The sequence below is a fragment of the Sminthopsis crassicaudata genome, chromosome 1 (assembly GCF_048593235.1).
Source record: "Sminthopsis crassicaudata isolate SCR6 chromosome 1, ASM4859323v1, whole genome shotgun sequence".
Lineage (NCBI taxonomy): Eukaryota > Metazoa > Chordata > Mammalia > Dasyuromorphia > Dasyuridae > Sminthopsis > Sminthopsis crassicaudata.
In genome coordinates this window covers 15,798,982-15,822,095 of record NC_133617.1, presented here as the reverse complement: position 1 = coordinate 15,822,095, position 23,114 = coordinate 15,798,982, and the positions used below count along the sequence as shown (strand labels likewise).

General features: G+C 40.7%; 1 protein-coding gene across 1 annotated transcript in view; it reads right to left on the bottom strand.

Annotated features, from left to right (window-relative positions):
* Positions 1 to 23,114, bottom strand: part of PITPNB (phosphatidylinositol transfer protein beta) — a 75,281-nt gene that overhangs the window by 28,930 nt on the left and 23,237 nt on the right. Inside the window, exons 4-7 of the mRNA XM_074295083.1 lie at positions 18,015 to 18,106; positions 16,610 to 16,617; positions 16,079 to 16,153; positions 13,164 to 13,247 (exon numbers count right to left, since the gene is read on the bottom strand). Coding sequence (XP_074151184.1) covers positions 13,164 to 13,247; positions 16,079 to 16,153; positions 16,610 to 16,617; positions 18,015 to 18,106 — 259 coding nt within the window. The remainder of the gene's footprint in view (positions 1 to 13,163; positions 13,248 to 16,078; positions 16,154 to 16,609; positions 16,618 to 18,014; positions 18,107 to 23,114) is intronic.

Here is a 23,114-nt window from a genome sequence, read left to right as displayed (position 1 = left end):
AATCGGCAACAGAAGCAAGCTCCCACTCCCCAGACACATTCAGTTCGGGGTCTCCAGAACACACCCCCTTCTCTGCTTTGACACTGCCCTCAGGAGGCTGGCTCCCTCTCTTTCTCTCTCCAGATGCTCCTAAAATATATCTGACCATGGTCAGATAAATGCCAGTGGCTCCCTGGGGGCTCCAGGATGAAACATAAAATCTCTCTGGTGTTCCAAGCCCTTGCACCATGGCCGCTTCCAGTTTTCCCAGCCTTGTCCCAGGTACTCTGTGATCCAATGACAATCCCCCACTCCTGGCTTCCCTTGGCTTCCTCCCAGGTTCACTTCCAGTCTTTCTTTAAGCAGAAAGCCCTTCACCGTGCTCCACCTCAGGACGTTCCCTCTGAGATCCTCTCCTATTTACCCATCACCCCCTCCCCTTTTTACCTTTCTTTGTACAGCAGGTGATACATTCCTCTCTACATCTGACATCGCTCACCCAATGCAATCCCTCCCTCAGAATTCGTGCCCCCATTATGTGATAACTGCCATATCTAAAGAGGGCTTTAATCAAAGTTTCCTGATCACTTTACCTGTGTTCTCCTTGGGACTCATTCAGCCCTTTGAGGTAAGGTTACAGGTATTACTTACTATCTCCTTGAGATAAGAAAACAAACTTGGGGAAGTTCAATGAGTTGCCCATAATCACCCAGCTAAATCTGAGAGGCAGGATAAAAAGTCAGGTGTCCCTCCCCTCCCAGCCCATTTGTTTCAGCTGTGACAGGCTGCCGCTGCTGTGCTACATGCTGAGGGGGACACAGAAGGATAAAGAAAGATCTCTTTCCTCAGAGTTTGAGGCGAAGGGGGAGAAACCACCTTAAGAATTTTAAAGAGAACTAAACATACAAGACAATTAACTGTGGATCGGCGCCTGGATAGGCTCTGGATAGTCACCCTTAATCCTTAAAAATACTGATGCATGGGGGAATATTTCTTTCTCCCAATGTTTTCTCTATGAGCATCATTATGACAAATCTATTAATGCTCTAAACTTATGGGAGGACAATGAAAACATCTCATGGTGTGTGGGGGAGGGAAGGGAGCTGCAGGGTACCCAGCACCAGTTTGCATACTGCATGTCATGTCTCAATGTCACATCTTTCAAGGAGGGAATATGCTCACAAGGCACCGGGCAGGGGGCCGTGTCAAGGAATCCAACCCTGTAGCTTAGAGATATAAAGAAAAAAAAAAAAAAAAAAATGGAAATCTGTCAGTTCATGGAATGTTTCTCAAAAGAGAAGAGGAGGAAGTCAATGAAAATCCCCTTCCCCATCATACGCCTGCTACAATCTCCTCTAAGGATTTTCACCATTTATTTCATTTATACGAACAGAATAAAGTGGAACAGGTCTTTTAAACTCTTCTGATTTAAGCCTAACATAAAGCAATTTTAAACAGCACAGAAAGCAACAAACCACTCCATTTGTGTTTCCAATTCTCATCTGAGTATGCAGGGCTGTAGAGAGAGCTCAGGAAAGGAGTTAGAAAATAAAGATTCAAAACCCTATTCTGTTTAATGCTGAGTGTTCACTTCCTGTCTTTGAGCCTCAGTTTCCTCATCTGTAAAATAGGAGTGGGTGGTTATACCTCTTGGCTCAGGGCGAGGTTAATGCTAGTTCTAAATCTATGTTAATCCTATGAAGAATCAGTGCATGCTAAATGGGTACTGAAAAGATATCTTTAAAAGCACTTTGATACTTCGGTGCCTCAGAGATCAAAGTAATCTTTCCTCTAAGACTTTTTTTTTTCTTACAAAGGATAGCAAATTTTGCTTTCATCCTCATTCTCAAAGAGAAACAAAATAGGTAAAAATGCTCCCAAACAAAATGTGGGCCTTCTCTTTTTTAATACTTCTCTACCTTGGTCACACAGCATCTTGCCCCAAATGGGCATTTAGGCCTTTTTAGTGCTTTAGTCTGTGAACATAGTACCTGTGAGACACAAATCATCACTCTAGTTTCAACAGGAGTCCACCGCTTTCTCTTTGGGCTACCTGCCCTTCTCTAGGCTCACTGTGGTGCCAGCTTACTGGGATTGTGGGCTTACTCCATGTGGATGGATACCAGTCGATTTATATCCAAATCACAATGAACAAATATATTCCTTCATGTATGACAGTTTCAGAATAGAGAATGCAACCTCAGCTACCAATTATAGCTGCAAATGAGCAATAGAGTGGAATGAGACAGCCTGCTGGCTTTGTTAGTATTCGCTCTCCCTCGGGATCCCATGGGGAAAGGAGCCGATCTGATGAAGAGGAGCCCTTGGCTCCTGGTTTATTGTGCTTGCCACCAGCTGTAGACTTCTCATCTCATTAGTTCTTTTAGAATACTGTGGGGGAAGACAGCTGTAGCCGACTTGCTCCTGGGTATTCTGAAGGCTGAATTTGCTATGCACTTTCTGTAATCCTTGGGAAAAAAAAGGAAAGCAAATTCACTTGGCCAAGGAAATGTATTTTTAAATGCATTTTCAAATTATGTTTAGAAGCAGAGATCGCTAAGGTGCATTGTGTTTAAATTTTTTTATGATCAAATGTTAATTATATGCTGCCCCAAAGGACTGGCTAGGCAGGGGGCAGAAGGGCCAGAGGAAGCTTTGTAAAGCCAGTCTTATGAGATTAGGTGTCATTTCCCTAGAAATTATTCCTTCATTTATACTCATAATAGAGCCCCAAACATTAAAAAACAAAAATGACAGACACTGGCAAATTCTGATTAATGCTAATACAACTTTTCTTAATTGAAAAGAGCTATTTATTTGCAACTGAAAGCTAAGGTTTCCTTTTGAGACCTAATCAAATGGAATAAATAACAAATAAGTATGAACACTTCAATGAAAGACATTCATTAAAATCTCATAAATGTTCTGGGCTGAGATGTGGAGGTTCTAAGACCTTGGGCATGCATTTATTCCTTCATCACTGCACCCTTTGGAAGAAAACAGACTACAAAGAATACCAGCTCTAAGACAGCCATCCCCCAATGGTAAGGTCCAAAATCAAGTTTGGATTTTGTTTGGACATACCAGATGTCAGTCAGGTGACAAGGACTTGCTTTACCACATGCCAGAAATTGTACAAAGGGCAAATCATTGAGATAAAAACAAGAAGATGGTCTCTGCCTTCAAGTAGCTCATGTTCTAAAGGAGGACACAACAAACCCTAATTCTGTACCGACAAGATATATGTCATGAGAGGGAAGGGGGAAGCACCCCAAGAGGCCTAGAGCAGAAAGGAGGCTCCAGATGACAGAAGCCAGGAAGATCAGGAGGCAGATGAGGAAGAACATTCTATCCCTGGGCAATGGCTCATAGAAAAAACAAGGAGTGTCTTAAGGGAAGAACATCCAGAAGTCCAGGGCAACTGGGGCTCTTTATATAATCTTCCAGTTTACTTAGATGCATCTACAAAATTGTTTCTGAGAAGGGGCCCAGGTCTTCACTGGATTGCCCAAGGAGTCCACAGCTCCAAAAGCATGAAGAGTGTATAGAAGGTGCTAAATCAGGGGTGCTCAAACTATGGCCCGTGGGCCAGATGCGGCCCACTAGGTTATGGCAAATGGGCCGAAGGGCGGAGACGGAGTGTGAGCTTTTGTTTTACTATAGTCCGGCCCTCCCACAGTCTGAGGGACAGGGAACTGGCCCCCTATTTAAAAAGTTTGAGGACCACTGTGCTAAAGTGTGAAAGCACTACAAAGGCAGGAAGGAGGTAGGTTGGGAAAGACTTTAAATGCTCAATGGAAGATTTCCTATCTGATCCCAGGGTTTACTGAAGGGAACTAAGGGATAGCATGCTCAGACCTACATTTTGGGAAAATTATTTTGCGGTATGAGTGAGTGAGGGAATTAAAGGTGCCATTGAGGCAGAAAATCTGAACAACAGATTTTGGGAAGAAGTAAGAATTGTTTTGGAGATGGTGACTAAGTTATCTACAGAGGATTTCCTCCAAGACATCTACAAGGCAGCTAGAAGCTTATGAAATAGACCTGGAAGTTAGCATGCTAAGTGCCAGGCCCTGTGCTAAGAGTTAGTCACAGATCTGGGAATCATCTGCCATCTTAATGAAACATCACAGAAAAATCAGTAAGACATCCACATCCCAGGCATCGAAGACTGAGTCAGGTAAGTTGCAATCAACAACACAGGAGCCAGAAGTTCCCTGACTGACTTTAAAACAGGAATGTTTTCCTCTTTCAGTCTCTCCCAGTTTCATGGACTACTTGGGGGGGGAGAAGGGGGGGAGAGAGAAGAGGGGCACTGAGACATGCCAGGAGAACTGTCCAACACAATGCAGCTAATTAAGTGTTGGACCTTCGAATGTTAAATGAGGGTGCTAATTCAGCTAAGCGAATAATTTTCCCTCCACATATTTTGTCACTTTATATTCCTATCAGAAATTAGGCCAACAGTTCAAGATCAATTTTATACAATTAGATGTTGTAGAAGATAAAAGCACCTACAAAAAAATTCCTGTTAAATCCAAGCTACAACAATCTCTCTCTCTTTCCCTCCCTCTCCCTTTCTTTCTCTCTCTCTCTCTCCAAAGAAACAAGGAGCTGATGTTGTTGCAAATGCTAAAGAAAAAGAAACAAGCACAAAGAAGGGACCAGAACAGGGGGTGGCTACCAATGCCTGCCTGCCTTTGTCCACCCCCATGGCAGGGAGCTTGTTTATTCTATGTGGCAAGTGAAGGACAGAAACATGGCCTGTGCACAAATAACTGCCCTGATTTTCTGATGAGATGGTGAGACACAAAATACACATGTGGATAATCATTCTACACTATAACTGTCAGTCTTAATCAATGAACCATTTCCAGGAAAAAAAAAAAAGATCTGAAAAAGGTTCCAATGAAGCATTAGGTATCTTTATCATATTAAAATCAAGTCCATTTCCTCTAGATAATTTTGTTTCATATTATTTCATATATCTTGCAATTAAATTAGAATACGCCTGAAGCACTAGTTATAATGTTCTGCTGTGGCTAGATTTTATTTAACATTAAAAATCCTGTAAACCATTGAATATTCACAAGCTAAGTAATCAGCTGTGACATTCTCAAGCAACTATTCCATGAAATTCTCCAAAACAGAACAGGTCAAAGACTCCTCCCCATCAGCATGTACAAGTGACCTTCCAATCATGAAAGTTAACACTCCATTTCTTCAGAGAGGGAACTTCTTCTGAAACACACTCAGTGAGTTTTCTTTCTCTATTACAATGAAAGTTACCAGAAATATTTAATGGGAAATAGTAAATGAAAAACCGAGCATCTTTTTTTGTAACAGGATGTAAATTCAACAAACAAACAGTGCATGAGATGATCTGTACTAGAGTGAAACTCCAAAGTGACTAGAGAGTTTTGGTACCTTTCTACAAGGTGGGAGCTCTACTAGGCTTTCCGAATTTACTCAAAATGGAATTACCCCACAGGAAACTTGTACTTTTTAAAAAGACAAGATGTTCAAAATCTACTAAAGCATTGAAAGTGCTATTTAAAAAAAAAAAAAATAAAAACCGATGTGTACTCCACTTGGCTGGAAAGATTACTTTTCAAGAGAAAAGCTTCATGCAGGCATTTTTTAAACTAATTTGGTTTTAGAAAAAAGGAATGTAAAAATAAGAACTAAGCCACACCTTCTTCTAAAAGGGTGTGTGTGTGTGTGTGTGTGTGTATGTATGTATGTTTATAAGTATAACCACTTATTCTAACTACTATCAGCCAACTGTGCTCTCAAATATAAAAAGACATCAGTTGTAAATGCTCATACACTTCAAGGTTTGCAAATCCCTTGAGAAAGCATTTCTTCCTTTAACTCTCCCAACAATCCTGTGAAATAAACAGGCCTTACTCCCATTCAGAGGAGGATGGCTTGAAAACTATGGGATGCAATAAACATGCCGCCACTCTAAGGCCAGTAAAGCAAAGGAGCAGGCCAAGGAAAGGAAGAGGGCTTAGAAAAGTGAAGGAAACAGGCTTTCTCGGATTTGGCCTGAAGGGAGATCAACAGGGGGAAATGAGGCAGTGACCTGGGAAGGTGGACATATTAAGCGCTAGCCCTGCCTTCCAGAATACACATTTAGACAGTGCCTTTCAACATCTGCCAAGTGTTTTACACGTGGTATCACGTTAGCTTCTCACAAATATGCTGGGAATAGCTTTACCACTAACTGCTTGAAGACCCAAGAACTCCTTCTCTAGGCCTTAGCCCTCTCACAAACCAGGTAATTCAGAAAACGTGACCACAATGCATTTTAAGTCTATTGTATGTTTAGAAGTGCACATGTTTAACCTATATTGGGTTACTTGCTGTCTAAGGGAGGGGGGAAGTAAAGATGAAGGGAAAACAATTTGGAACACAAGGTTTTGCAAGGGTAAATGCTAAAAATAAAAATACTTTTTAAAAAAAAATCCTACTGTGAGTAGGGGAAGCCACGACTCTTCAGTCTGCCTACTAGTACAGTCTTCTCACCAGCTGCCCAGCCATCCACTGTACAGCTGGCTCTCCACACATACCTTTTACAGTTTGCACCTTACATGAGAGTTCCAAGCAATCTCCTGAATGAGGAAAGGCATAGGCTCAAGATGGCCATAAAGAGATCAATTCCTACAGAAATGCCAAGTGCTACCTCTTGGTCTCTTGTCTGAAGCAGGAAACCTTACTATGCCAACTCTGAAACACTACCTGAAAATCAAACTTAATTTCAAGATCGCCTTTAGTTAATCATTTGTAAAGTAAGAAACCCTTTTATCTGCTATCCTGGAAAATTCCAGATCTTTATGTTTTTAATGTTATCTTTTTTTTTTTTTTCTTGGCTGAGGCAATTGGGGTTAAGTGACTTGCCCAGGATCACACAGCTAGGAAGTATTAAGTGTCTGAGGGCAGATTTGAGCTCAAGTCCTTCTGACTTTAGGACCAGCACTCTACCCAGGGTGCCATCCCTCTTTTATGGTGTATTTTAATTTAATTTGTTAAAAGCAACAATAAAATGTCCCTAAAGGAATTAGGGACTGTATTACATCTGTATTACACAAAGGTTATCTTAAAAAAGTCTCCTCCTCATTACAACTAGGGGTGAAGATAGTTGCCAATTGCTCTGGGTACCCTATAATTAACTTTCGAACTTTTTAAATACCTGGGGGGAAGAGGGCAAGGAAATGGGCAATCCTCTTTTATTTACATACTGTAAAAAAGCATGTTAAAAATAAGATCCCCCCACCAAAATAAATAAATGAATAAATAGACAGATAGATAAATAAATTAATTAAATTAAATTAAATGAATGAATGAAATCCTATACACTCTACAATGCAATACACAGCTTCATTGACCCATTGGAAAATTCTATGTGCACATGATGTAATGCTTACTAGTGACAGCATCTGAAACCAAGAAAACAAACCCTGGCTCCTAGTCCCAGTGGGCTTCATAGGCAAGAGCTGAGCACGGGCTCATGGGATTAAAGCTTGGCCAAATTTGGGTCTTTCCATTTGCAAAGTTCACTGATCTATTTAAAGATTAGGACTACCAACAAGTGCTTACTCCAACAAAGGAGAGCGATCAATGAAAATCCCTACACTCCCCAACTAGAATTTGACTAACCTGAAAATAATAGTTTCATTGGATGATTATTTATTTCATATTTTATACTGATAGTTTTAAAAGTTTTATAAGGGAAAGTGGCTAAGAACAGACAAAAAGCTTCTGATGATGCCCTGGACAATGACTGCTTAAATGCATTAATATTTACTTAAAAGGAAACAATTACTTAACAAGGTTTTGTTATTTGTACTGATTCTTAGTTTTAAGTTTTAAGAATAAGATTCTGGTAAAGATGGTTCAGAAAAAAGCTACTCCCCGAAGCAGGTATTCTTTTGGACCCCCTTCCTCCAACATTTGCAACAAACTTGAAAAAGACAGCTAACTATTAGTTACATCAACTGGTGATGATTTTTTCCTAAATCTGCATCAGTATTAATCATGAAGTTTACTGAACTCCAGTGAGGCACTGTACATAAACATCTGGGGAATTTTAGGAAGAGGATAAAATCCATTTGAAAAAGGGCTCAGGCTGAAGCAAACAACTCCATGCTTTTCCCACCAGAGGGCACTGTCAAACATCCTCAGGGCAGAGCAGCAAATACATGTCTACCGTCATAAATCGATGACATTCGTCAAATATGGGTTTTCAGATTTCTTTTTAAAGAGAAATCAATTCGATCACTCTCTTAAAAAAGTAAACCATTAACTGGCATCAGAAAAGGACAACAAAGACCCTTATAGAGTTGACCTGAGTCAAGATGAGTCTGGAAATTAAATGATTTTTTTTTCCTTGCACTGAGGCAATTGAGATTAAGTGACTTGCCCAGAGTCACACAACAATTAAATGATTTTAACAAAAAAAAAAAAAAAAAAAAAAAAAAAAAAAAACACCACCTCTACAATTTTATTTTCTTAATTAAATGAGATAACACATGTAAAACACTGAATCCCTGAAAGTACTACACAAATGCTAGATTTTTTAATATTAAAATTGTAAAAGTATATGGTTTAGGAGTCATCAACTTTGCTAAGTAAATTTTTCTGAACTTATTCGTGAACATACCTATCACAAGGTTTTAGGGTATTCGAAAAGAAATCTTAGCAACAAAAGAAAAAGTATGGATCACAATCATGGAAAGGCAAAAGTTCGATTCTGATTTCAAAGGGGGAATACCCAGATATCAATGCAAAAGAGCATAAAATACATCAAGAAATCAAAGGGGTCATTGATAAAAACCTAAAATTTTCCACCCAAAACCACACCAGTGGCTAAAGAGCAGAAGCAAGAGTTAGGGCCTGTAACCTGGGCCGCAGCCTATCATTAGTTGCCGTTCTTTGGTCATTTCCGTTTTCTTGGCAAAAATACTGCCATTTCCTTCTCCAGTTTTTTTGATAGATGAAGAAACTGAGGCAAAGAGATGACTAAAAAAATTTTAGTGACTGCCAAGGATCAAACACTTACTAAGTTGAACTGGTCTTCTTGATACCAAAGCTGACACTTGGTATCCACAAAGCCACCAAGCTGCCCTTCCAATACCATTTGTATTTCTTCCATTTAGGCCTTGGAATTTGAAGGAGGAAAAGCCACTAATAGCTACATCAAAAGTCACTGTTTAAAAAGTTCTCGATGTTTTCCAAATGAAGGAGTAAGGCCTAGGTTGCCAATGACTCTTCCATCTCACAATCAAGTCCATGCCATTCTGGGGCATTCTACAAGTCTTGGAAAGCAAATCTGGTTTCAATTTCTTGAGGTTTTTGCTGTTCTCATTTTCTTCCAAATTAGTTTTCCCCAATGGCAGATCCTCTGATCAGCTCGGGTGGACACTCCTGCCCACACTTTAAAGACTCTCCCTCTCCTGGGAAGTGACTTTTGTATACAAACCATGTAAAGCTACTTAGACAAAGTGCTGGCGATGATTAAAAGGACCAGGTTCAAATTTATACTTTTAAAAAAGCAGAAGCATATGGCAAAAGAACTGTTTGTGTACATTTTGGAAATGAGTTGGAGGTTAGGCATGTGCTTTTCATCAGAACCTCTAAAGATCTCCCAATTTTCTATTTTGGTTACATATCAATTACAACTTTTGAAATGAAAATCTTACAAAACTTTACATTCTGGCATGGAATGCTGTCAACCTTGAATCCAATTCTATTTTCATCTAAGCAAAAACCTTAGCATTTGACATAAAACTACTTGGTCATTTGCAAATGATGCTAAGGTCTGTGGAAATAAAACAGCCTAAATACACAGGGCACGCCACATGTGCCCCAGGCGCCTGGCAAACACAAGATGCTCAGGGCCAGACCGCTGACAGAAGAATGTGCACCCTGTCCCTCCCTTCTTGGGTTATCTGGAGCTCCTCGAGTAATGCTCCGAATGCCATCCAATGTCTTGACGAGCAGGTTGGTGCTGCCTGCTCTTTTAGCAGAACAAGGCTCTGCATAACAACTGATCATGGCAGTGTTGGAGCAACTGACAACGAAGCCCCAGCTCACTGCCCATCTTCTCAGGGAGCATCGGCGCCCTCTGACCTCCTCACAACCAAGGAACACCCGAAAGAAGAGAGCCACCAACAGTAAGTTATCCAGAGCCTCAGAACAAGGGTTTAGGGACCTGAAGGCCCACAGACACATACCCGTCACCTCATGGTTTTCACAAGCCCCAAGGATCTGTTGCCCTCTTTTCTTCATGGCCCTCACTCACACATCTTCCCTTCAGACCCTCAATAGTCCAACCAATCTGGACTGACCAACAGCTCCTTCCAGAAGCAGGCAGCCACCATGTACCTCCCCCAAGCTGTACCCTCCATCTCAACTTCCCCTGTCCTTTGACTGGCAGATATGGGTCAGCTCCAGCTCTGTTTAGCTGCCCCTTCTTTTAAGAAGCCTTCCCTGATTCAACTATTCAATACTTACCCATCTACCCACCCACTCCTTGTCATGTATTCCCATGTCACTTGATCTGATCTGAACTTTGCCCTTCTCAGCTTTTATCACGATCGTACCTCCATCCTTCTCCCTCCAACCCCCAGAATCCCAGATATTAAGGATAAAGCCTGCCTTGATTTTCCCTTTGAGTTTACTAAACACCAAGACAGGTTGCCACCTATTAGAGGACCCTAATGAGGGATTCAGGGTCCCAAACTATTGAATATCAACCCCAGAATTAGAACTTAACTTTTCTAATTCCTCCAGCTGGTCTTTCTAAGACTTCTTGACAACTTAAGCACTTTCCCAAGTACTATACACACACAACCTATATCCCTGATTCTGACAACCCTGTGATTTAATAGTACAACTATGTAATTATTACTATTTTATAGATGAGGAAAATGAAGGTTAAGGACTAGCCTGAGGACATTTTAAGCCAATCCACTGGTCAAAAATCATTTACTAAGGGCCTACTGTGTACCTGGCACAATATTAAAGTATCCGGAGGCCACAGCTACCAAAGCCCCGGAGTTTCCAAATGCTATTACAGATGCAAGTCTTAAGTGTTCCCAGGATCACAGGATTGTGGACTGTGTCAAGCCTTTACCCTTTATAGAAAGGTGGTTTAAAAAAAACAAAAACAAACAACCACCACAAAAAAAAAAAAAAGCACAAAAACAAAAACAGAAACTGAGCCTCTTCAAACACCTAAGGGTAGAGGAAGGATTAAGCTGGGCGGGGTTCCAGGGGAAGGTGTCCAAAATACACATAGTGATGCACAAAACCACCCCCATAACAAAGACACTCTGGGATACCAGCAGGGCTGATTTCCTGATTATCCCAGCAGGATAATGGCAAAGAACTCCACAAATACCATGACTAGAACTAAAATCTTCTTGGCTAATTTTTTTCTCCATTGGATTCATCTGCAATTGCAGAAAACAACCACAAGGTGGAGGTAGATGAGTCGAACTCTGAAGTCCTGGTTTCTTGAAATACTGGCAGTAACAATTCAGCTTTAAAAGTGCTTGTAAAACACTTCATATATATACTATTTGAGCTGCCTACTGCCTCTTTAACATACTTAATAGCATCAGGCTACCACTGTCCTACAATTTAAAATCACACATCTTCTGCTATTACTGATCACCCAGTGCATCAGGCCCAGAGAGCTCCTAACTTTCTCAAGATCGGGAGCTGTGTGCACCCCAAAACTGGCACACGGCCTTCCATGCTGGAGGCCCCTCAGGTTAACCTGAAGCTTCTTTGCATATAAAAAGGAGAATGAGATAGATAGAACAGTGGAGAGAAAGCTAGGCCTGTAATCACAAAAGAACTCAATTCAAAGCTAACCTTGGAAATGTATTTCCTAGCTGTGTGCCCATGGTTAGTCACTTCACCAGTTTGATAAACATAGGATACTTGGCTGGATACTTTCCTGCCCAACTGTCCTACCACTAATTGGTATCAGAAGTGACCAGGCATGGCAAGCACCTCCTGAAATCAGGCCCGGAGCCTCTGTAACTGACCATCCCTAGACAAGGTCCTTTGTCAGCACACCAGGACCTCGTAAAGCTGAGAGCCGCTCTCCAAGTACAGGGGCCCCAAATACTCCAGCTCAGGGGGCCCTCTTTGGCTCTGGGACCAAGCACTCACCCCAGTGTGGCTCTGTTCTTAGGAAACACCAAACGTCAAGACTTGCAAAGTAGAGCCAGTCCCACCCCACTCATAAGAGGGCTGGGGATCCCTGCTCGAGACATTTCCCAGAATATTCCAGCAGGAAACATCACAACTTCCATTTTCTTGAGTTTGTTTCTGTTTCATTCAAGATCATGGAATAAAACAAGACCAAAAATAGAAATGGAAGAGGACTGTAGGTCTTCAATTGGCTTAGGCCTACTTGGGGGGAGGAATGACAAAAAGGGAGCCTCTGATTCCCAGGCTTCAGCACTTTAAAGTAAGCAAGAAAGGAGTTTCAGTAAATCATTTGTTGTTATTTTAAAAGTCCAAGGGTTTCCACCAAAAACAAATTGTGTCCACTTTAAGTCAGATGTTTCAAATCATTAAGGTTAGGCTAAAAGCAACAAACAGGTCATCTGAAAACAAAGATCACTGAAAAGGAATGCAATATTGGGCCCATCAAAGGTACTGCTTTCTACAGGAAAGGGAGGCCCTCTGAGGGCCTCTCTTCATGCGCTGGTTCTTCAGGCTGCTGATGTCCTCCAGAGTCCCTCCAATCCGGAATGGATGAGTTCCCACTTGACTAAATAAATGTGTCACTGAAAAGCTCTGTATCGAATAATTCTTGATGCTTCAATCCCACTTTAAAGGCATTAAGAAACTCTGAAGCAAGTCCTTTTCTAAATAACTATTTCTTCCCTAATCAGCTTTTAATATTCAGATTTTGACAATTTTACTTTTAAAAAGGAAAATTCCCCGCAGATCCCACTGAGGCTCCATCAAAAGCTAAAGAAGGGGAAACCAGGAAAAAAAAAAAAAAAACACACACATACACATACACACCCCTTTATGGCTGTGTATCTAGGCCACAGTCTGAGGCCAAGAGGCCCACATGAGATAAGATGCCAAAGACAAGCAGTTAGTATTCCCTATAATAAGATAGCCCCTGAAAACAAAGCCCCCTTACTTACTGCAGGTTCTACTTGACTTCGGTCTGCAATATCGATATGAACAATTTCAACCGTCTTCCATGTATTAGGATCTAAATTATGTACCTGCAGAGGAAGAAAAGAGTAAGACCAGCTGAGTATCCATATGAAGCAAAAAAGATCTCAAGTACCACACGATCTTTACCTCCCTTCTACATTTCATGGGAACTGAAAAACACAAGTAATCATTTCATTAATTAAGCTACTATTTGTGAAACTTGGCAGGCCCTCAAGCCCTCCTGCATTTTGTCCTTATGCAACTTAAGTCCCCAACTGATGATGAATCCAAGTGATCATTGTTACACATTTTTCAAGAGACTCTTAGTGGTCCTTTACACAAGTCAAGGACACATAAAAATGCAATCTTTAAAAAAAAAAAAAACAGTGGCTTTGACCCAACTTTCAAGCTGAGAAAGAAAATCATTTAAATACACTTGATAAAAATTTGCCTCCTACCCACCTTTTATGGTGGGAGTGGGGAAAGAAGAGGGCAAGGTGCCACACAATGAAATAATGCATATTATTCCTGATCTGATCAGACTATAATGCATATATAAGACATGTCAAGGTACTTTGTAACCTGCTTTAAAGGAAAGGAAAAAAAAGAAAATTATTGTTATAATGGAATGTTCCCTGGGTAGGAGTGAGGACATATTTGAATTATGAATTAAATAAAAAAAAAAAAAAGAATCAATACAATTTTTTAAAATGTAAGTACCATTCACATTATCTAATTTAGTTATTAGCAAAATCTGTTACACTGGAGAAATTTGCATCAAAAAAATTTAAAGCCAACAGCCCATTTACAGAGAAACAATTTGGTTTCTCAGCTCGAGACTAAAAATGTGATGAAGATTGGAGAGACTTTGGACTAGGGTTAGGACAATTCAGATTCAAATTTCGTCCTTCCACATACCAGCTGTGGACATAGGATGAAATGAAATCCATTTTAAACTCTTGAAGCCAAAGCCAATTCTCCTGAAACATGCATTTAAGTAGTTAGAAGTGGTACAAAAGGAAGGATGCTAAACCCAGCAATCAAGGATCCCATTGCTCAGATCCTCATCTACAAAATGAGGATAAAATGTGAAAGCTTCAAGAACCCAAGTTACTACATATATGCTACTGAGTCTGAATAATCATAATCACCACCACTACCCTTGCAGAGCAGCTATTAATCTGGACTGCTAAAAGTTCCCTCTCCTAATGAAATTAGAGACAGGGAGGGGAGGGAGGTGTAAGCAAGAAGATGTCCTAAATAACATTGATTCCTGGATGCCTAGTTCTGAGAATGGCCTGTCATTGTAAATATCCCCACAGGACACTGGGAAAGCTCCTGATGAACTCTTTTAACATGAGGCTATTTTGATTCAAGAAAGACATATGAACCATCATGAATTTACCTTAAAATGAATCAACAACCTTCTGAAAGCATCTGGAAATAAAATGGCACCAAGGAACAGAAACTTTTGTGTTTCTTTTTTCTGTTTCTGCTGGACAAGCAGCCTGGGCAGGGGCTAGGTGCTAGTAGTGCTAACAAGCTAGACTCAAATCCCTGCTGTAATTCACTTAATTCTTGTGGCCTGCCTCCTTACTCTGAAAAAGGAGGCAATTGCTTAAATGAGTTGAGGGGCCTTCCAGTTTTAAATCTATGCTTCAGTGAAAAAGACCTCATTAAAGGCAATCAGTAAAGAAGCTTTTCAAATGACTCCAAGACCTCTGAACTAAGAGGGACATTAGATCCCCCCTCGATCTAATCTGCAGCCCAGCCATGTCCAGGGCTTCTGACCACCCTTCTAAGTCTGGAGTTTCCCAAGTTTCAATACCAGCTTCATCTTAGTGAGACTCTTTAAAAAAGCCCCATTAGAATGCCCAAGGCAATGCCTGTGCAGGCAGAGTAGGTATACCTCCTGACAGGGGGGGGGGGCGCTTTCTTTTTTAGCCCCCACCTCTTTCGCTCTAGTAATCCCATTACATTCACGATCATTCACCCCTACAATTCTGCATCAACAGTACATTGGCACCTGCTTATTACCAACGGAGTTCTCTGAAAAACTCTCATCAATCTCTAAGAAGTGAATTATTAAACCTCTGAGGACTAAATGACTGTTCTTGGGCTTGCTATGATCAGTTCAGAGGATAAGGAGATGACTTTCCCAGACAGGGAGTGGTACAGAGTCAGGGCTGGGTAGACCGGGGCCTGAGGGATTCATGGGGAGAAGCCTCTCAGCAAGTCCGGCTGTCTCCTCCCCCTGCATTCCTCTTAGCTATGTGACCAAATATTCATGCCTCCCTCAGAGAACAGAACACGAGGCAGACAAGGCAAATTAGTTTGCTGTTTACTAGCCTCCTTGGTCTTCTGAAAGAGAAGATGGAATTCTAAGACATGGCTGGTGATTAACCCACAAATCATGAGGCCTGGTGGAATCAGCTGGACTTGAGGTCAGCTTGCTTTAAGGAACACCCTTTGGAAACCTTGCCAGGCTATGCAAATGTGAGAAATGACAATAAAGCAGTAACTGTCTATGGCTTAGGACAAATCCCCAAGTCCACCCAGAGCTAAAAGTGAAGAAATGGCAAGCTGGTATGCTAGCTCTGGTAACAACAGGAGCCCTCTCAAATACTCTGCAAGCTTCCTTTCACCCTCCTCTCCCTCTTAATTCCAAATTAGGGCCTCTAGGTAGTAATATCCCCATTTTAAAGATGAGAAAATCAAGGCTCAGAAAGGGAAATGCTTTGCCAGTATAAAAAAACAGAGCCAGGGCCGCGGCCATCTTGACTCTCAGGCCAGTGTTCTAGCAGCTCTGCTGTCTCTTCTCCCCATGTGCCACCCCCCCAATAATGCCCATGTCATAATTAATACTCCCTGAGGTAGCAGAGAAACAGCTGAGACTTACATTTTCTATTGTTCCCAAGTCTGGTTTGTGCCAGGTTTCAATTTTTATGAAGAAGTCATCTTTCATATATTCATTCTGTGAAAAACACATCAAAAGGACACTCATTGATCTCGCCACTTTCTTGGTATTGCCATCACATTTTGTTTCATATCAAAAAATTTCAATCAACCCGAGCCTCCCTGAGCAGCCTCTGGACAGATCTAAGCCTCTGCCACTGAGCTTGTAAACTCATCTCATTAGTGGCCAGCCCCCTACACTGCCCAGCCTTCAAGCTGCTTTCCATGCTCTCAGGTCCCTATTTTTCCTGAGGTGTGTGCGAGGGCTGCACACCAGGGCTAGGACCGAGAGGGCCGCTGAAGGCATGGTCAGAAGGCTAGAACCACCAGGAAGTGAGAGTGGGGTAGGACAGTCATGTGATAGAAGCCATGCAGCTGTGGGCAGTAACAAGCAGAGGAAAGCAATGGGTAGAAAGCAACAGTACAGAGATTAGAAATCAAAAGTACACAACATAAAATAAAACCATTTACTCACCGTGACAACTGAGGCACAATGGATCGGCAAGCAAAGAAAGGGGAGAAATTTCAGAATTTATTAATCTGAATAAAAAACAACCCAACCTAATAATTTAATATCACAAACATTATCCTATCTGCACACAAAACATTTAGTAGCTGAGGTCTGCAAGATACTGATTTCTATAAAAGTACTGAAATTCAGTACTTTTAAATATTTTAATTTTTGAAATCTGCAAACAGATAAAATAAAAATTCAATTCATAAAAGATAACTGCAAATGGATTAACTTAAAAATATAGATCTTTATATGAACTGATGCAAAATGAAGTGAGCAGAATCAGAACTTGATACACAGAAACAAAAACACTATACGATGATCAGCTGTGAATAACTTAGCTATTCTCAGCAATGCAGTGATCCAAGACAAATTCAAAGGATTCATAATGGAAAATATCTTCAGAGAAAGTGGATGTCTAAATGCAGATCAGTGCAGACTTTTTAAACTTGTTCTTTTTTCTCAGTCTGTGTTTTTCTTTGCAACATAGCTAACGTTTTACAGGACTGCACACGTATAATCTATAAGATTGCTTGCCTTCTGAAGAAGGAAGGAGGGAAAGGGAGGAAGAAAATTTGGAACTCAAAAGTATAAAAAACAAATGTTCAAACTTGTTTTTACACATAATTGGGATAAACTGTTTTAATTTCACTTTAAAAAAGAAAAAAGAAAATGCAAGCCTTATTTAAAGGAGTCATCACAAAACAAAGAGTTTGAGAATCTGACATTTCCCCATTATATTGTTTTACCTGATCAAAGTAACAAGAAATTACAGAAAAAAATGTCCCAGTATTTCTAGTCTGTGGGCTGGGTTTGATTTTTATTTCTCATTTGCCCTTTTCTCTAGGAACATTAGAATATGAATAAAGTCCTCTCCCTGGCATCTGTGGCTAGGAATCTGATCCTTCAGACAGTTCAGTTAATATTGGCAATAACAACAAAACTAGGAAGGGATAGCTTCCATTACCTAGATCACGCAAAGTTCTGCGACTCTAGTAGTTCTCAAAGTGAGATCCAGGAACTGCAGGTCCCCAAGACCCACCCAAGGGGGCTGGAAGGTCTAAAGTGTTTTATAACACAATGATGTTTAAATTTCTAACATGGTAAAATGTCAAAAACATTTAACTCAAAACAAACGAAAGATTGGGGGGGTCCCCAATAATTCTTAAAAGACATTTAAGAGCATTTAAAGCCCAAGGGGTCCCTCATTAGGCTGGTCTAACTGTGGCTCAGGGATTAATCAGTGTGACAGAGGGAACAGGAAGAATCTGCAGGGTGATTTCTGGCTACTGGGAGCGAAATTATTCACTATTGAGTGTCACAGAAAATAGAGAGAAAGAAGCAGCTGACGGGGGTCCATGCTTACTTGTTCTACAGTAGGGATATGCATTCCAGGCTTTCTCATGAAATACCAAAGAGCCCTCAGGAGCAATCATCCTGACAAACCCAGGAACTTTACTGTGAAGAATAAAATAATGAACACAATTTTAGCCACTCCACCGATTGCCCGTTAGAATCTTTAATCAAAAGTAATTATATTGAACAAGCTGTATAAAACTAGATTTTATGATTTTTCAGTATTAAAGCAATTAGATTTTTTTTAAAAAGGAACACAAACATGAAAATAAATGGCATTATCATTAAAAGTACAATGAATAGGAAGATGATTTCATATAAATAGAAGCAGTTCTGGTTTTAAGGCTACCTAAAGTTTGATCTTACCCTTAAACTCAAGGGCCAAATGAAGGCTATGCAACTCATAAAATTAATTGTATTAACACCATCCCATACTCAGAACACTACTTCTTAATGGAGAGGCATCTCAGAATAATAGAAAGTATTTCTCCAAGGTTATGAAAAGAAAGTGGACAAAGAGGCTTCTAGGATATTTTTTTGAGAATGTAGACAATATACGAAATGATAAAAGCTCTGTGGATATTGCTAAAATAAATAGTATGTAGATCATTCTTGGGTCCTTCTAAGGTTAAAAGTCACCTGATCCCTGTGTGAGAAGTTCAAATACTGAATATCTAACCAGGGTTAGGGGGAAAGGAAGGCACAAGAGAAAGAATCCCAGCTGGGGGGAGGGGAGAGGAGCAGACATCCAGATGTATCATAGTCAGAATGGGTTCGGGATTCCAGGTTCTACCTTTCTTCCCTTCCATCTATCCTAACTTCGGGGGTAGCCTTAAAACATAATGAGTCTATGGTACAGTAAGTGAGGATAAGGAGCTATTTTAGAAATACAGATGGGAAGAACAGTAAAAGAGAAGGGGAAAAAAGATGGGAAAGAAAAGGGCTTCATCCTGGGCCAGCTTTAACAGACACCACTTGTCTCCTCGTCTTAGGGCCAACATGAACAAGACTGCTTGGGAGAATCCATGATGAGACTGTTGAGAGGATAAAACTTAGGAGCAACTGAGGCTTCCATCAGCCTTTCCCTTTGGGTTGCAGGGCACCTTTGCTCGGTGAAGAAGCCAGGATTTACAAAAGCTTTTGCCAAGGATGGAAAGGGAGTGGGGAAGATCCATCAGATCCAAGTCCGCTCACCAAAGCAAGGCACGCATCGGTGGTTCCTCCAAGCAAGGCCGCGTGGGCCACAGGTTCCATCTCTAGCCAGCCTGAACATGGCAGACCAACATGATGATGGAAAGCAGAACTCCTGGGGGATTCCCTTCTTTATTCTTCCTTTTCAGCCCCTGGACTATTACTATATCCAAAGCTAATTTAAGAGGCCTTTATCATCCAAGCAAAAAGTAGGCAGTGAGCCAAGTCCCAAATTACACATGGCAGAATTTAAAAATGAGACCACAAAGGCAAACATGTTTACAGATGTCTTCAAATCAGTCTTTCCTTAAAAGGGTATAACTGACAAAGGCTAAATGCTGCCAGGGCTTCTTTCCTCCAAGTTCATGGGAGGGTCAGAGAAAAGGATATAAGATTTCAGGGAATGGAGGTACATAAAAACCACATGAAAAGAATAATGTCTTCACAGCTCCAAGATCCCTACCCTAGGAAATTCAGAATTCTCAGATCGGCAATGGCAATGAGTCCAGCCTTGTCTCACATTTTCCCTCCCAGGAAAGTGAGGCTCGTCAGGAAAGATTGCCCCCCTGACCCCCCCAAGCCAGGGGTGGCACTGCTGGGGGCCAGTGAAGCTCTTTTACTCAAAAACTCTTCTTACTCAAAAAACCTAGGCCCTTTTTCTGACCCCAAAAAATGAAAATCAGAGCTCCTCAAAACACAGAGTGAGGAGTCCTCCAAAGTCAGCTTAATATCTATAGATGATAATTTTTATCAGTATTGATGATTCCTTTTTCACCCACAAAATAAAAAAATAGAACACAGCTCAATTTTTCAGGGGGTGAACCAAAGAAAAAATTTTACAAAATGCCAATTTGCATGATCATTATTAGCTGAAGTAACAAGATAAGTATATATATGGCAGTTTCGGGTTTGTCTAAAAATTACCACAGTATTTTACAATCTACAAAGGGCCGCTTCCCAAACAAAACAAAGTTTGTCACTGTCAATGAAAACAATCCAAAGTTAACAGAGCAGCTAAGGAGCTCAGTGGAAAGCTGAGTTTGCACTCAGAAGGATCTGAGTTTGAATACAGCCTCAGACATTTACTCATGTGTGAGCCTGGGCAAGTCACTTCACCTCAGTTTTCTTAATTGTAAAATGGGGAACCTCACCAAGGAAATAGCAAACCACTCCAGTATCTTTGCGGAGAAAAATCCACAAAAATGAAGGTCAGCAAGAGTCAAAAACAACTATCTTAACAACAAAAATGTACATCCTAATGACAAAAGACAATTCCTTCCCAAATATTTCCCCCCAACACCTAATCTAATTTTGCATTTTAGCTTATCGCATCAAGGCAGAATCTTTTGAAACAGCTTTACCATTGGCTTATTGAGGCACAAATTTGAGTGTTTTTCCAAATAATTTTAGTGCACTGACACAAGAAAAAATTGGGGTGAATTAAATCAACTTCATTTTTTTCCATAAAGTGGGGGATGTTCATTTTTAGGGCTGGTTAGCTTCAGTAACCATCAGGGCATGTTTCCAACAATTCATTCCCCTATGGGAGCCATGTTTATTTGAGAAAGAGCTGCATAGAGAATGAGATGCTGGCATCTGAAAGAACTGAGTTCCAGTATCACCTCATACACCTCTCTATGTTGTGTAACCCTGGGTAAATCTGTCTCTCAGTCTCTCATCTATAAAATAAATGTACTTCATGTTTTCTACTTAAATGAGTCAGTCAACAAGCATTTGTTAAGTGCCTGCTGTGTACCAAGCCCTCTGCAGGGGTGCTAGAGACAGAAAAACAATGAATTAAATGTAATCCACCTATGACATTACATTTGAATTTTCCTTTCAGCCTGAGCTCTAGCACCCCAAGATCTTCATAGATATTCACCTATAGGGGAGCCACACCACTCTTGCCTCTATGAAACTATAACCCTTCATTGTGCACACCATACTCCGAAATCCAAAAGGAAAAAGGGGCATGAAGATTTTTCCCGCTCTGGAGCCACTAAAAAGTGACAGTGACAGGGCCTGCAGATAAAGTGCAGGGAACCTTCCTAATGTCCTACACAAGCCCACACCTAACAGCCACCACACAAGGCACTGTTCCCAGCCCACAAATAAGTTTGCTCGTTATGGGTATATATGTGGTGATTTCCATGTGAATGCCTTTAAAATTCCCCAGTGAGAAAGACAGTGATGGGCTGAAGGCAGCAGCATCCAAGCACTGTGTCTGTCCTCACGGACTGGTCACTTGGATCTCTCCCAGCTTCAATGTCTGCCTCTCTAACTGAAGGGTATTTGCCAGCCTCTCAACCGTAGAGTTCCCATCCAGTAGACAAAGCCATCGTTGTCATCGCCAGGCCACCTAAGGTGATCGGGACTCTTGGTTAACAAACGCCCATCATGTCATTCTGGCTACAGAGCAGTGGAATCATCTGTGCCTTAAATTACAAAGAAACTCAAAAGATTAAAGAGAGAGCACAAGATTTAGTGTTCAGCAGTGTGTGCATGAGTACCAGGCTCAGAGCTCCCAAAGCATGGGAATGATCACTAACTCCCATCTCATATCTCATTACTTAATGAGGAAGAGGCTTGTGACTTGTGACCATACTCTCACTTGGGGGGAGCTGACAGGATTTGCCATCAAAAAGACAAGTAAATATTCATATTTACATTGAACAATCATTCCTCGTGAGCAATGTCCTTTAACTGGGCTTCTCAATAGCCTTCATTTCAAATGATAATTGCAAGAAGTACTTGCTCTGAATCTTTTACTCTGACCTGTTAATTAGAACAAAAGCCAATTCATCTAAGCTTAATCTTTTCCTATTTCTCTCCTATTATGGCTGTGGCTATAGCTGTGAGGAGACCAGGGAAGAATCAGGGAAAGAAGGAAAAATGAGAAGGCTGAGATCAGCTTTGATCTAGACAACTTCCCCTCCACGTGAGCTTTCCTTATAGAAAAGCACTGTTTTACTCTATTGCACTATTGCAAGCACCTCAAAAGGAGAAAAACTATAGTGTTCAAGTTCCCAAAAAAAATGAATAAGGGGGCTGGTTTAAAAGAAGTCCAAAGTGGTTCATTAAGAGAGATGTAAAAAAAACAAAATTTGAAAAAGAAACAAGCATAAAGAAAACAATCAGGGGGAAAAAAGGAAATGTAAAAATGTATTTTATGAAGTCATTAGCGATCCCAGTGAACCTTTGATTGGGTAAGCCCTCTCTAAGGCTATTTAAAAATTAATGGAATGGCATGTTGGGTAAAATGGGAGCAGCTTAAGGACAGCTAGGTAGGGCAGTGGATCGAGCACCAGCCCTGAAGTCAGGATAACCTGAGTTCAAATTTGATCTCAGACACTTAACACTTCCTGTGTGACCCTGGGCAAGTCACTTAATCCCAATTGCCTTAGCAAAAAAGGAAGGAAGGAAGGAAGGAAGGAAGGAAGGAAGGAAGGAAGGAAGGAAGGAAGGAAGGAAGGGAAAGGAAGGTAGGGAGGAAGGAAGGAAGAAAAAAGGAGCAGCTTTCTATGTGGTCAAGAAGACAATTAGGTACATACTTCTGAGGATGCTAGGGGTGAGGTGAGATGAGCTAATTATGGAGTACTCCTTGATTCTTCATACTTGATGCCAAAGAAAATTATTAAACATTTTTTTTGGCCTTCTAGAAAATCATGTTAACTTCTTTCCCTTTATCTACTAGTTACATTCAAAGCATTATTTTTGCAATTTGTAAATCAAGAACAGGCAGAAGTGAAACATCACATATCAAGATCTCCAGCAACATAAATGAGTAGAATTCAATTCATGAAAGTTTACATGAGCCTGTTCAATAAATGATTCGCAAAACTATAAAAAGGCAAAACTGTGTATTTTTCATGACTAACACAAACATCCAAATATACAAATTAAATATTTATCATGGGAT